Below are 15,684 nucleotides of genomic sequence, written 5' to 3' on the forward strand. Positions count from 1 at the left end.
AGTTGGGTATATGTTTCCCTTTTTCCTTTGGCTTTTGCTTCTCTTCTTTTTCAGCCATTTATAAGGGCTCCTCACTTTGCCTTCTTGCATTTCTTTTTCTGGGGGATGGTTCTGGTTACCACGTCCTGTACAATGTTATGAACCTCCATCCATAGTTCCTCAGGCACTCTGTCTATCAGATAATCCCTTGAATCTATTTGTCACTTTCACTGTATAATTGTAAGGGATTTGATTTAGGTCATACCTTACTGGCCTAGTGGTTTTCCCTATTCTATTCATTTTAAGTCTGAATTTTGCAATAAAGAGTTCATGATCTGAGCCACAGTCAGCTCCCAGTCTTGTTTTTGCTGACTGTATAGAGCTTCTCCATCTTTGACTGCAAAGAATATAATCAGTCTGATTTGGGTATTGACCATCTGGAGATGACCACGTTTAGAATCAACTCTTGAGTTGCTGAAAGAGGATGTTTGTTATGACCCATGTGTTCTCTTGGCAAAACTCTGTTAGCCTTTGCTTTGATTCATTTTGTATTCCAAGGCCAAACTTGCCTGTTTCTTCAGATATGTTTTGACTTCCTACTTTTGCATTCCAATCTCCTATGATGAAAAGGGCATCTTTTTTTGGTGTTAGTCTAGAAGGTCTTAAAGGTCTTCATAGAACCATGCAATTTCAGCTTCTTGGGCATTAGTGGTTGGGGTATCGACTTTGAATCATTGTGAAACTGAATGGTTTGTCTTGGAAACAAGCCAAGATCATTCTGCTATTTTTGAGATTGCACTCAAGTACTGCATTTTGGACTCTTGCGTTGACTATGAGGTCTACTCCATTTCATCTTAGGCCCTCTTACTCACAGTAGTAGATATAATGGTCATCTGAATTAAATTGAATGCAAACTTAGTTCTGACTTATTTTGGAGGAAAAATTTGTATTCAGTACAGAACTGAGAGTTTGTAGTTAAGAACAACTCTCAAGGTAAGTCAGCTGTGATCCTTGACTCACCAAAGAACAAAAATAATGGAATTAACAGCAGCTCATAACAAAAGTAAAAGATGATATTTTACCAAAAATTAAAATGTAGTGTCTGTTTTCTCAATTCCATGAATGCTATAGGAGCTACAGGATCAAGGTACTTCGTGAGCAGAACACATCACTGAAGCACGTGATGAAAATTCTATGGGTTTTGGAAGAAATGGATATGTCTACCTCTGAGATCCTGTGAGGGGTAAGGAAGCCAAGAGACTGTGAAATGGAGGCCAGAGGAGAAGTTGGCTACATAAGACCATATATTTAATCAGGACTGAGTGAAGAGAGGCAGGCGTTTGGATCACAAGGGGAAGTTCAGCCTCTGTGGGCCACCTCCCATATCAACTATACATTATTTAAAATTTTTATTATTGGAGTATAATTGCTTCACAACGTTGTGTTAGTTTCTGCTGTGCAACAAAGTGAATCAGCAATGTGTATAAATATATTCCCTCTCTTTTAAGATAAGCTTGTAGTTAACATGAATGTTGAACAAAAATCTGTCCAATATTTCTGATGTTAGCTCGCAGGCTGGCTTCAAATATTTAGTGAACTGATTTGAAGAGGGATAGAAAATGATGTCATTTCTCCGTGAAATGAATTTGGTGGGGGTGTACAATATAGAATCCCATTGGGAATGCTAGCTTTCAACAGGGTTTGCTGAAGAAGCACCATACTTACTCAAGGGATTTTGTTAAAACAAAATTAGGAATGCTCAAACAATTTAGGAATGCTTCTGGAATGGCTTCAAAATCAATCTACAGGCAGCACAAAAGTTATTTTATTAACGCATTTTCCTAGTTTGATACTCAGAGTGATTACTGATCTTGGCTTTACATGACTTTTGGCTATTTGGGTTTTCTGATTTATCACCATTTAATGATATTCTTAAAAATGTGCCCCAGACTCTGCAAACAATTCTAACAACAATAGAATGATCCCTCAACATAGTATCTGATCCTACAATATGATGTTTACTATATTAACTCATTCCACCCTTACAACAGCCCTGTGAAGTTGGTACAGGAGTTATCTTCACTCACTAATGAAGAAACCATGGCTCAGGTTTTGTAACTTGTGCAAAGCAACCCCAGCGAAGAGGTAGAGCCCAGTTGTCTCAGTAATTGTGATGTCACTGAATTAACTATTTGCATTTCCCTCAAAATTATCTTAAAGGGAATTAATGGTATCCCATTGCATGTTAAGATTTCTTTTTGTTGTTTTTGTTTTCCCCTTTGAGAAATCTTTTACTTTTAAGAACAAAATCATTTGCGAAAGCTGTAATAGAGGTCCGTTTCTATCCTGAATGTAAAGAGTGTAGTACCAAATTAAGCAGAGAGCAGAGTGATTTATCCTACACCTCTGTTTCCATATTCTCCTTTAAAAGAAAAATCTTTACACTTTATTAACAGAAAGAGAGGGACATCCCAACAACCACTGTGTGAGGTAGGTGTTCATTATTCCCATTTTAATTATGAGGAAAGTGATACTCAAATAGGTTTAAGAGACTTGCTTAAATTTGCAAGAGGTTGAGTTCAGTCTATCAGATTCCAGTATCTTTTCTGCAAGATATACTAGCACTGTATGCTAGGTCCTTCAGGGGTAAGTACAAAGTCTCTATTTGTGCTTAAAGAAATATCAATCACAAATGCCCAGTATGGAAAAAATGGATTTAAAATTCCTCTAAAAGGTCAATCAGATTTGGTTCAAAATTAAAGTTTAAGACAGGCAAGAGACTGTCCAAACCTCTTCAAATGAATTCAAGACTTGAGATACAGATACATTATAATCCCATGACTCTCAATAAAGGAGCAAAAGTTATCTTAAAATATGTATATACAAGTATATATAAATAAATGCATACATACATATATACATAATAGTGTGATGGTTAATATTATGTCAACTTGGCTAGCTATCAGCTATCTAGGTTAGACATTATTTCTGGGTGTGCTTTGAGGGTGTTTCCAGATAAGATTAGCATTTGGGTAGCATTTGAACTGGTGGACTCAGAAAAGTACATAACCCTCCCTTATGTGGGTCAGCATCATCTAATCTACTGAGGGTCTAAAAAGAAAAAAAGGGGAAAGGAAGGAAGAATTCACCCTGTTTTTCTGCCTCATCATTTGTGCTGGGATATCTCTTCTCATCTTGCACCCTCAGACTGGAATTTACACTGTTAGCTCTTCTGGTTCTCAGGCCTTAGACTGAAATGAATTATACCACCAGCTTTTCTGGGCCTCCAGCTTGTGGACAGCATATTGTGGGACTTAGCCTCCATAATCATGTGAAGCCAATTTGTTACAACAGGTCTACCATCTATTATCTCTCTATCTATCACATATATACATCTATCTATCACATATACTGGAGAAGGAAATGGCAACTCATTCCAGTATTTGTGCCTAGAGAATCCCATGGGCGGAGGAGCCTGGCAGGATACAGCCCATGGGTCACAAGAGTCAGACATGACTTAGCAACTAAGCCACCATCACATATACACATATACGCTGTTAGTTCTGTTTCTTCGGAGAACCTTGAATAATACCCTAGTAATAAAGAAACAAACAATTGCAAAGTACTACTTTTGCATCAGGAACTGTTACTAGGATATTCTGTGTGCTTTCTCCATTCACTCATTTATCAAATCTGCATGCCCAGTATGTGCCATGTACTGTGCTAAGCACAGGGGACAAAAAAATCAAAGAAGATTTGATCCTTCCAGAGACCAACAATAATCTGCAGAAAAACTCCATAAAGACTATTATTATCCTTCAGTTCAGTTCAGTTACTCAGTTGTGTCTGAATCTTTATGATCCCATGGACTGCAGCACGTCAGGCTTCCCTGTCCATCACCAACTCCCGGAGCTTGCTCAAACTCATGTCCATCCAATTGGTGATGCCATCCAACCATCCCATCCTCTGTTGTCCCCTTCTTCTCCTGCCTTCAATGAGTCAGGATGGACTGGTTTGATCTCCTTGCAGTCCAAGGGGCTCTCAAGAATCTTTTCGAACACCACAGTTCAAAAGAATCAATTCTTTTTTCTTTATAGTTTAACTCTCACATCCATACATGACCACTGGAAAATCCATAGCTTTGACTAGATGGACCTTTTCGGCAAAGTAGTGTCTCTGCTTTTTTTTATTATCTTTCCTTTACAGAAAAGGAAATATAATCTCAGAACAATTATGGGGCTCATCTAAGTTTACACAGGTAGAACATGGCAGACCTAGGCCTGCTGTCTGGACACCTGCTTTTTCAATTATTATATGCCTACCTCCTAAAATTCTATAAGAAATTATTTAAACAAATGGCCACAAAACACATGGAAGAGAAGGTGGTAACCCTAGGTGCCAAAATGTACCGTGCAGACTTGTCTTCAGAAGGGTGCTTTACACAGCTGTTAAGAGTGCCATTGGCAGACAGCCTTCATCTGTTAACACTTCAGGGTCTGACACAGCTGCAGAGAGCCACCTCGGCCAAGGTCATGCCCCTTCTTAGCCAGCCTATATTGGAGCACTGATTGACGTAGCAGTATAATGATTATTCATCTCAGCCCAATTTAGAACAACTGTGAAGGGTCATTCTAGCTCAAGAGTTCCCCAGATGATTAGCTGAGGCTGTTGTTGGACATGCAAAACAGCTTACCTCTGCCCTCTGCCCACCCTACCCCTCAATATCGAGCCCAGTATCTTGCACACTAACCTTGGAATGAGAGATAATATGCTTCATGGAAAACCTGTTGAGAAAAGGAGGGACTCTGTCCTTTTGGACAGTCCAGCCCCTTTGGAATGAACTCTGTCCAGTCCTCCAAAGAGCACAACTATAACATGAACCAAAGTTTTACAGAGACAGCGTTTGGGGTTCATTTGGGTTTAGCACATTTCTCTCAATGATGAGGCTGCTGCTGCTGCTAAGTCACTTCAGTCGTGTCCGACTCTGTGTGACCTCATAGACGGCAGCCCACCAGGCTCCCCCGTCCCTGGGATTCTCCAGGCAAGAACACTGGAGTGGGTTGCCATTTCCTTCTCCAATGCATGAAAGTGAAAAGTGAAAGGGAAGTCGCTCAGTCGTGTCCGACTCTTCGTGACCCTGTGGACTGCAGCCCACCAGGCTCCTCCGTCCATGGGATTCTCCAGGCAAGAGTACTGGAGTGGGGTGCCATTGCCTTCTCCCAGTGATGAGGCAGTCTTTCTCAAAAGCAGTGAACTCTATAAGATAGAGGGAGCACTATTACTGTTGGAGGAATCTGTATCAATCACATAAACTGATATTTAACTGAAATTGGTATTTTTTAGTCCTGCTGCTGGCTAGTATGTAGCATAACATCACTGGTATTTAGAAATCAGTGATTAGAAATATTTAAAAGGAAATTTTCTCATTTCAATAAGTTTGGGGAGTAACTTAAGATAGATAGAAAAATCCCATTTCCCATTACTCTGAGATTATTTAAGATATAGTGACACAGAAACTGTGTCCATGTCTACCAGTATTCATTCAGTCCTTTGTCTTTTAATAACAGAGCCTGGGATTTTAGCTGGATATATGTGTATCTGGGCTTCCCAGGTGTCAGTGGTAAAGAATTCACCTGCCAGTGCAGGACATGGCAAGAGATATGGATTCAATCCTTGGGTTGGGAAGATTCCCTGGAGGAGCAAATGGCAACCCACTTCAGTATTCTTGCCTGGAGAATTCCATGGTCAAAGGAGCCTGGTGGGCTATAATCCATCCTGCTTTGACTTTAATGTGGAATAAAAATAAAGCATCTATTCTGTTTAAGCCATGACTATTAATATTTTGATTTCTGGTGAAGCAGATCTACTAATATTCTAACTCATACATATCCCTAATTCAACAACTAATTCAAAACTAATAGAATCCCTAATTCAAACCTGGGTGATTTTCCTTCTTTACCCTAATACTATAATATCTTAGGGCTTCCCTGGTAGCTCAGATGGCAAAGAATCTGCCTGCAAGGCAGGAGGTCAGGGTTTGATCTCTTGAGAAGGGAATGGCAACCTACTCCAGTATTCTTGTCTGGAGAATTCCATGGACAGAGAAGCCTGGTGGGCTACAGTCCATGAGGTTGGACACGACTGAGTGTCTAACATTTTCATGATATCTTATTAGGAGATCACAACATGAGAAGAATAGAAATTAGCATCTTTTGATTGTGAGTTGCATCCTCTTCTCTCTCTCTCTTTTCTTTTTTTTTTGGTGTTCTGCCTTGTCCTGGTCCATATTAAAACTTGATTTCTATATAAAAATCAAGGGCCAAGGTAAGACCTGGACTGGAACTATGTTTATTTGTCAATATAGTAGGATTTTTGCTAGCAGCTAAAACCCTGATTTTTTATGTTTTTTATGTTGCTGAAGCTTTCTTTTTTTAGGGAGGAGTAATTTTCATATAGGTTCGTTTATATTGTATATACAAATAGATATATATGATTCATTCATACATCCATTCATTCATTTATCAAGTAATTTGACAATGAAGTATATATAGTAAACCTATCCAAATAAAGTGAAAATAAATTCATGATAAGAGATATCAAATGGGTTATAATTCATTGCTACATATTTACAGGTAGATGAAAAGAGGAAGTGAAACACAACCTTGTCTTAAAATTCTTCAGAAGAAATAGAAATCAGAAATTCAACATCAGCCATTGTTGTGAATCCTACCATTTTCTTTAACTCTATTAGTGTAACAATTGATGCTTTTGTGGCATTAGAAGCAACGCCTAAAAGAAATATTCTGATATATCATTAATTGGTATAGGTCCTATTTCTCTTTTTGTACCTGTATTAAGTGTAGATGTATGAACATTTGATTGCATGGCTGGAAACATCTAAAGTTGTACAAAATATTGCTCATTTTTATCCTGGCACTAACTGGATTATAGAAGGTTATTTCCATTTATCCAGTTCTGGAGATAAAGTTCAATTTATGTCCTTTGTGAAATATCCCTATATTCGGTTATGGGTTATCTAGACGAGGACAAGGATTCTAAAGGCAAGAATATCTTTTCAGTTCTAATCTCTCTTTATAGTTATGGTTATCTAGAAACATGCGGATCTTTCCCTAAAGCAACAATCACAGCTCATTTTCTTACGCTAACTGTCAAAAATCATGGATATTTGGGAATCATAGTAATCACAGAGGCAGGTTCTCACATTAGAGGGAGCTGGCTGGGAATGCCAGGGCAGTAGTGGTGGGGGGTCCCAGGTTTTCTTGGTTTGTGGGGCTACTGGTCTGCCTAACCCTGGGATTACTTTCTCTGGGTGTCTCAATTTAGTTTTCGCACTGTTTCTCTATTTTTATCAGCCTTAACCACATCATGTCAATGTCTCACTTTAAAAACAGGTGTTGGGAAGAGCTCAGAGTGACAGCCACTCTCCTTGCTATACCCTTAGGAACATATGCAGTGGGAGGAATAGCTACCAGATAACTTGAGTAGACATATTCTTTTTTTTTTTAATTGGAGTATAGTTGCTTTACAATGTTGTGTTAGTTTTTGCTGTACAACAAAGTGAATCAGATATATGAAGAGATATTCTTTTTTATGGAAAGGATTTCTTCTAACTAGCTTTCAGAAAATATAAACCACATGCCTGGAATCTTTCTAATAAGTTTTATTTCATGTAAATTTGTTCACTGAATTCCATGAACTTGCCTTCTTATACTTATCCAGGTAGCTCCCCAATGCCCACTGTCTATTACACCCTAAACAGAAGTAAATATAAATTGGTTTCAATCATTTAAATAAAATTTTACAATTAATAAAAATATTTTAGTAGATAAAAATGATTTGAAAGATGTCAACTGAAAAGTGAAAGTGTGCACATTTAAAATGTCTTTGTTACTACAAATTGCTTATATTACAGACCAATATGTGAGTTTAAAATTTGTACCTTCCATTACAGAAGGAAAGGAAACTAATATATGTCATGACTCCCTTTTCAAGAAGACATCTTAAGATGGCAAGTGAGTATATGATTAAAAATTATCTGAAATATTATTTCCTGTGGTTGATTACTATTAGCAATCATGTTAGTTGACTCTAACAGCAGTGGTAAAGGCCATTATAAGCACTAAAGAAAGCATCATTAGAGATTTTATCCACCCCAGGCAGGCACCCAAAAGATGAGTGATTACAACTCCTATAGAAATGTTAGTTGATATATTCCAGAAGCATAGAAAAAATGGTCCAGCATTTATTAACTATCTCATTCATGGGAAACGCTGCTGGGAGATCACGTTTCTCTAAATAAGATGCCAAGAAGCTACGAATATATTAGCTCCTAATACAAGAGCCTTCGTCTGCTCTTCACAGTTATTTTTAGAAAAAATTGCAGCATTTATCAAGCACTATAGAGAAAACACTGTAAATGTTGGAATTCAGAATGCAGCTAGAGAAATTTAATAGACAAGAATTGGAAAAGAAGTAAATTGCAGAAAAATACCAATTTGTTCAATATAAATAAGGCATATCTGTATTTGGGGTACCTAAATAGAGTCTTTAAGACAATTTGATAATAAATATAATCAAGCTTGTGAGTTTTAATCTTTTTAGAATATGGTTTATTATATTAGATTAATATTTCTTTTTGAAGCATTGGCAATGAAAAGGATTTTTCCTTAAAGAAAGCAATCTCCTTGGTTTTCTTTCCATGAGTTTTTATGTGTTGCATCATAAAATAAGACATTAAAATGTGTTTTTAAAAATTGTTGTTAGTAAATATGTAAACTTCATATTGTTTTTAATGTTTCAGAAGTAACTCTGGATAATGTTTGTTATTTTTTCCTCCTCTGAAAAATGCTTGCAGAAAAACGTCAAAAACAAATGTGATCCCACTTTGAAAAGCACAAAAACTGCAATATAAAATTAGCATAATTTTCCATAGCTAGAATGAGCTGTTTCAGGTTTACAGAGTTCATAAAATCATGACCATATGCAGTTATCAGCTTAAAGAGTTTCTGATCTACTTAACATGTATGGGCAGAGCACAGCTGTCAGTCCAACCTCACCAAAGCTTGAAATAAAAAGCCACTCACCACCGGTGATGGGGAAAGTGCAATGTTGCCTATTGATGCCTTCAGTTCATCTACAGTTGCCGCGTTCTTAAGAATGTCTTTAGCTTGCAATGGCTTAATCTTGATATTAAACTTCTTGTGTGATTCTTCTTCCTCTTCTGATTCGCTCGAAGAGTAAAAGTGCTTTCCTTTGGTAGGTAGAACACAGTTAAAGATGCATAACTGTCTTTTCTACTCAGAGGCAATGATGAGCATAAGACAAGAACGACTGCACAAAGAGAAGCAGAAGCACACTTGGGTGGCAGAAAAGCAAAGCAAAGCAAAGATCAAAGTGTAAAGCAGGAAAGAGTCAGAATTTATCCACCTTTCCTTGGAACATGGTTAAGGATGGCAAATTTCAAGGAGCAATGGTTACAAAGTCCATTACGTGTGTCACACTCAGCACTCACAGTTACAGGCCCAAGGGAACTTCCTCTTACCATAGGAGACAGGAAGGCTGCTCAGTGAAGGATTTGTGATGACTTTTTGTGCTTCAGAGTATGACCTGCTCTGACCAGAGATGGTTTGTGGGGAAAGCACAAGTCAGAGCTATCTCCCAGGCACCATAAGTAGTGTTATCATATCAGATTTTAGAAGACAACCCAGCACCCATAATTTGCACAATTGTTTTTCAGCGCAATTTTTCTCTTTCTCCTCTCTCTCTTTTCTATGAATAGATTAAGGCAAAGTGCCTGCTTGTTAGTGATCAGGCTGTTCTCTGTGCTGTTTATTCATCTCTAATACTAGTGACAACAGGACTTGAGAAGCTTGGGTTTCGGCACTTCTGCAAATCCTAAATTTATCATCCTGCTTTCTGAAAGCAAATGGAAATTAAGATTAAAATATAAAGAAAGGATATAGCCGGGTTCCTCAGGTCTGATGCTGTAGCCTTCTTCATCCAGCTCAGGGGAATTCTATAAAACACAAGTGCACATTAAACAATCATTGTCCTGACAATGGTAAAGAAATTTACTCACATTCCTTCAAGAATCATCTAGTTAAGGATATAGACGTGCCTCTTGTTTTGAATGCTGCTGCTGCTGCTGCTAAGTCACTTCAGCCCGGTCCGACTCTGTGCGACCCCATAGACGGCAGCCCACCAGGCTCCACTGTCCCTGGGATTCTCCAGGCAAGAACACTGGAGTGGGTTGCCATTTCCTTCTCCAATGCATGAAAGTGAAAAGTGAAAGTGGAGTTGCTCAGTCGTGTGTGACTCTTAGCGACCCCATTGACTGTAGCCCACCAGGCTCCTCCGTGTTTATAAAATTACTCAAGGATATTTGGAGAGTCTTCCTAATGGGAAAATAGACTAGAAGTCAATTGTCAATGAAAGAAAATGCTCAAAGAGAATGTATCATGCATTTCCTATAAGCCAAGGATTATGCTAAGCAACATGATGGGGATACAACATGCAAATTATCTTTTGTCTGTATTCTGGTAGTCAAAGTTCAAAAAAAAAAAGGCAAAACACAAAATATTACTGATAGGGGTCTGAAAGGAAAGGAAATTTGTGAGATCTGGAAGAATCAAGGAGTCTGTGTGCCTTTTGGGTCAGATGGAGAGGAGAGGGGAGTCCATGGTGAAGAAGAGATTGTACGGAGACACCAAGGCAGGATTGGACAGTATGATTCTCACGGTGAAAGGGAGAGGGAGATGAAGATGACAGGACTGGAGAGGAAGCTGTATGGGCGGGGGGAAGACCATGGAAAAGAAGACTGGGGTGGGGGCCGGGCAACATTATAGGGGAAAAGTCTGGACTTGACATGGCTACTGCAGCTTCTCAACTAGCGTGAGACATGCTGAAAGCTTCCCTGGTGGCTCAGATGGTAAAGAATCTGTCGGCAATGTGGGAGACTTGGGTTCGAGTCCTAGCATTAGAAGATCCCCTGGAGGGCATGGTAACCCATTCCAGTATTCTTGCCCGGAGAATTCCCACAGACAAGGAATCTGGCAGGCTACAGTCCATGGGGTCGCAAAGAGTCGGACACGACTGAGTGAGCGAGCACAAAACTTGCTGAAAGCAGAATCATGAGGTGTTGAACATATGCTAAGGGTTGACTGAGGACAGAAGACACTGGAGAAAGGAAAACTAACTCATGATACTTGCAACAATTCAGGTGAGATATGCTAAGAAGGACCAAGTTGTTAGTTTTGGGAAGGGATGAATCGAGGACATTTGGAAGGACAGATTGTGAGTTCTCAGTCACAGATTGGCCATGGGAGAAAAAGGAGAGGAAATGTTCAAGAAGATTCCAAGATTTCTTCCATCAAATCCTGGGAGTACTCCTGGCTGAACTCATTCTAACAAGAGGCAACTAACATTTTTAGGAAAAAGATAAGAAAGACAAAAGTCTGCATGATTGGGATTAGTGTTGCCATATTTTAGTTCCTATTATATGGTAAGTACCATGACCTACGTTTTATTTCACTGACTCTTCATAGCAATCGTGTGTGTGTGTGTGTTAGTTGCTCTGTTGTGTCCGACTCTTTGTGACTCCATGGGCTCTAGCCCACCAGGCTCCTCTGTCCATGGAATTCTCCAGGCAAGAATATTGGAGTGAGCAGCCATTTCCTCCTCCAGGAGATCATCCCTACCCAGAGATTGAACCTGGGTCTCCTGCACTGCAGGTGGATTCTTTACCATCTGAGCCACCGGGGAAGCCTCATAGCAATCATACATGGAAAGAATCATCCCATCCACCAGGGAGGAAACTAAGAGAAATCAGATGTCATTTCTCTAGGAAATACATCTAGCAAATGGCAGACCTGGGTCTTGACCCACCAGGTGTTTTGAGACTAAACTCTGTGCTTGAGAGGGGAAGAGGGGGCAGAGTTCAAAGGTGGCCTCTGAGGTTATAGGACTGGAAGAAAGAGGACAGAGCTGGAGAGAGAGATCTTGGAGTCACTGAAGCAACATATATGCGATGACCACAGAGAGAAAAGGGCCTGAGTGCCATGGAAAAGCTGCCATTTATTGAGCATTTATTATCTCCCTTTTGTCCTTTCAGTACTCAAAGTTAGTTTTGTTATTTTTTTTTTAAGTGCAAGAGTATTAAGTTTACTTTCCTGCTAAAAACCTGTCCCTGCCTTTTTACTGCACTTAGAATAATAACCTAGCACCATTATATAGCCCAAAAGGCCCTGCCTGATTCTCACAGGGCCTTCTTCCCATTGTTGACTTATGAGATTTGATCACGACAAGCTTCCCACTTCTGGGTCCTCATAAAAGTCCTCCTTTTTGCCTGAAAGTCTCTTCCCTCAAATATGAAGTCAGTTAAACCTTACTTAAACTTTAGAGTTTTGCTTAAAGGCCACATCCATCCCTGCCAAAAACACAGTGACATAGTCTATTAAGAATAAACCCTTTCTTATTACTTAAAGAAAGTGGAGTCTAGTGTATTAATATAATTATAGCCACAATTCCTATGACCTGAATAATTTTTAGGACTAAGCAAATTTGAGAGAAATTCTGCTTCCTTTAAACACTCACAAGTTGTTAAGGATAGCACTAAGTTTTAGGGTTGGATGGAGTATCAGAAATACTTGATGAATAATCAAGTATCTCTTGATTATTCATCAATAATCAAATATTGATGACTAATCAATAATAATTTTGTATTTTAATTATCATGCTTGTTGTTTGCTTAGAGTATCCCATTCCTGTGCATTAAAGACATCTATAAAATATAACAAAATTTTTGTTATAATAAAAATTCTACAAAATCCTACAAAATACAAAAAAAATTCTTTTTAGGTGAAAAACTGCTAATTTTGAGAAAAAAATTACCCTTGCTTAATATATTTAGTAACTTCCCTTATAATATTATTTATGAACAATTTGGATGTGGGGTAAAATGCTGTGCTGTGCTTATGGCTGAGTCATGTTCAACTCTTTGCAACTCCATGGACTGGAGCCCACCATACTTCTCTGTCCATGTGGATTCTCCAGGCAAGAATACTGGAGTGGGTTGCCATGCCCCGCTCCAGGGATCTTCCTGACCCAGGGATAAAACTCAAGTTTCCTGCATTGTAGGTGGATTCTTTACCATCTGAGCCAACAGGGAAGCCCAAGAGTACTGGAGTGTGTAGCCTATACCTTTCCAGGGGTCCTTGTCAATCTAAGAATTGAACTGAGGTCTCCTGCATTGTAGGTGGATTCTTTACCAGCTGAGCTACCAGGGAAGTCCATGGGGTAACATAGGGGCTATCATAGATCTATGGAATTGAACTGCAGAAAATATAAAAAAGATCTCAACACTGGGGAACAGGTATAAGGGAAGACTAGATAATGAGGTTGACAGAATGACATGTTCTGGAGTGTATGGGTGGCATGAATAATTGAATTTTCTTGAGATTCAGTTTTCCTTTCTATAAAATGCAGGTAATGTAGTATTCACCTTCTAAAGTGGTAAAAAACAGTGGCAGATTTTATTTTCTTGGGCTCCAAAATCACTGCAGATGGTTACTGCAGCTATGAAATTAAAAGATGTTCCCTCTTTGGAAGAAAAACTATGAGAAACCTAGACAGTGTATTAAAAAGCAGACATCACTTTGCAGGCAAAGGTCTGTATAGTCAAACCTATGTTTTTTCCAGTAGTCATATGTGGAAGGGAGAGCTAGACCATAAAGAAAGCTGAACACCGAAGAAATGATTCTTTCAAACTGTGGTGCCGGAGAACACTCTTGAAAGTCCCTTAGACAGCAAGAACAAACCAGTCAATACTAAAGGAAAACAACCCTGAATTGGAAGGACTGATGTTGAAGCTTCCAATACTTTGACCACCTGATTTGAAGAGCTGACTCATTGGAAAAGACCCTGATGCTGGGAAAGACTGAGGCAGAAGGAGAAGGGGTCGACAGAGGATGAGATAGTTGGATGGTATCACTGACTCAATGGACATGAGTTTGAGCAAACTCCGGGAGATAGTGAAGCAAAGGGAAGCCTGAGATGCTGCAGTCCCCGGGGTCACAAAGAGCTGGACATGACTTAGCAACTGATCAACAAAAAGGTGGTAAGAATTTAGTAGCATGTCATAATATGAATGGTGGTATTTAAAAAAATGAAATTCTTATTATTAACAAATGTGCAAATGCATTAACATCAAGTTTAATTTTTATGAAAGAGGAGGTTGGGTCAGACAGTCACCTAAGTTGTAAGGACAAAGGCATTTTGTAAGAATTATGAGTTTAGGCACTTGGTATGCAATGAAAGTGATTTTTGATGTGAATATGGCCTATATGTTTTCTATGATTAGAAATATAAGAGCAATTTTGTCCATCCTGTTGTGGCTGGTGAAGTGGGTGGTGATGAGGTTAACTGGCTACTGGGGGAATCACAAGGAGAGTTTAGGTCTCCACTGGGAGACCACTGGGATTTAGGTCTCCCCTGGGATTCACCCTCACTCCTTGGGAAAAAACAACTGATTGTCATTTGACTTGGGAAAAATCTGTACTATGAGGCTAGAATAATTATCATATGCTATGGTAGGAATATTTGTATTGCTCCCAAATTTATATGTTGAAATCCAAACCCCAAGGTAATGGTATTAGGAAGTGAGGCCTTTGGGGGTGATTAGGTCACAAGGGAGGAGACTGCATGATTGGCATTAGTGCCCTTATAAAAGAGATCGCAGTGAGGTTACAGTTAGAAGGTGCCTTCCATGAATCAGCAAGTGGACACTCAACCAGACACTGAATCTGCTGGAATCATGATCTTGGACTTCCCAGGCTCCTAAACTGTTAGATATAAATGTTTGTGCTTATAAGCCATTCAGTTTTTGGCATATTTGTTATAGCCACCTGAACAGACTAGGACATTGCCAAATCAAGGCCTAGACATGAACGGACTTGACTCAATACTCAGAGCTGCTTATCAATATAATTAGGATTGAATATCTAGAGTTAATATTTTTAAAAGTGTTTTTTGAACATGTATGCCAAGCTAGGCAGGCTACTGAAATATTCTGCAAATAGTTAGCTCATTGAATCCTCTCAATAATGCTATAAAGTAACTACTGACTTCATTTATGGTGGCCAGCAAATAACCAAAGCCACACATAGCTGTTCCATGGAGGGGCCAGATCTCAAACTCAGGTCTAATAGCCTCTAGTGTTCTTAGCCTCTATAGCAGGCTACCTGTGCCAGCACTTCCTAATGAGATGTTTCACTTATTTCTATGCTCTATTTTAAATATAAGCATGCCTCGACTCTTTTTCACACTGAAATATTTATAAAAACAACCTGATACTCACATATCTTTCCCAATCAATTTCTGCATAAAATCCATTTGGTGCTCCATTGCTTTTCTTCTGTAATAAATTTGAACATACATTTAGAAAAGAAACATTTGAATTAATAAAAAAGAAACAAAGAAAACTTGTCTTATCTGCATTTAGCAAGAGCTATCAAAATCCAGCGCTGGAAAGACACATTACAGCAGCCTATTAAGCAACCACATTGGTGTAACTGAATGGTAAATTGAGTTGCCATGACACTGCATAAAAGAGCTTACACACTTACTTCACAAAAGACTGTATGCATAGGGATATTAACAACTAGCTACTCAAATGTTATATAATTACTA

The 15,684-nt window shown here is 38.9% G+C and overlaps 1 protein-coding gene across 10 annotated transcripts in view; it reads right to left on the reverse strand.

Moving 5' to 3' along the window:
- The window catches only part of SGIP1 (SH3GL interacting endocytic adaptor 1), a 242,247-nt gene that overhangs the window by 107,038 nt on the left and 119,525 nt on the right, over window positions 1-15,684 (reverse strand). For all 10 annotated transcript variants that reach the window (XM_040232658.1, XM_040232655.1, XM_040232654.1 and 7 more), the window contains 3 exons: window positions 15,353-15,409; window positions 9,961-10,015; window positions 9,084-9,259 (listed from right to left, as the gene is read on the reverse strand). In XM_040232658.1, coding sequence (XP_040088592.1) covers window positions 9,084-9,259; window positions 9,961-10,015; window positions 15,353-15,409 — 288 coding nt within the window. The remainder of the gene's footprint in view (window positions 1-9,083; window positions 9,260-9,960; window positions 10,016-15,352; window positions 15,410-15,684) is intronic.

The sequence above is a fragment of the Oryx dammah genome, unplaced genomic scaffold (assembly GCF_014754425.2).
Source record: "Oryx dammah isolate SB20612 unplaced genomic scaffold, SCBI_Odam_1.1 HiC_scaffold_28, whole genome shotgun sequence".
NCBI lineage: Eukaryota > Metazoa > Chordata > Mammalia > Artiodactyla > Bovidae > Oryx > Oryx dammah.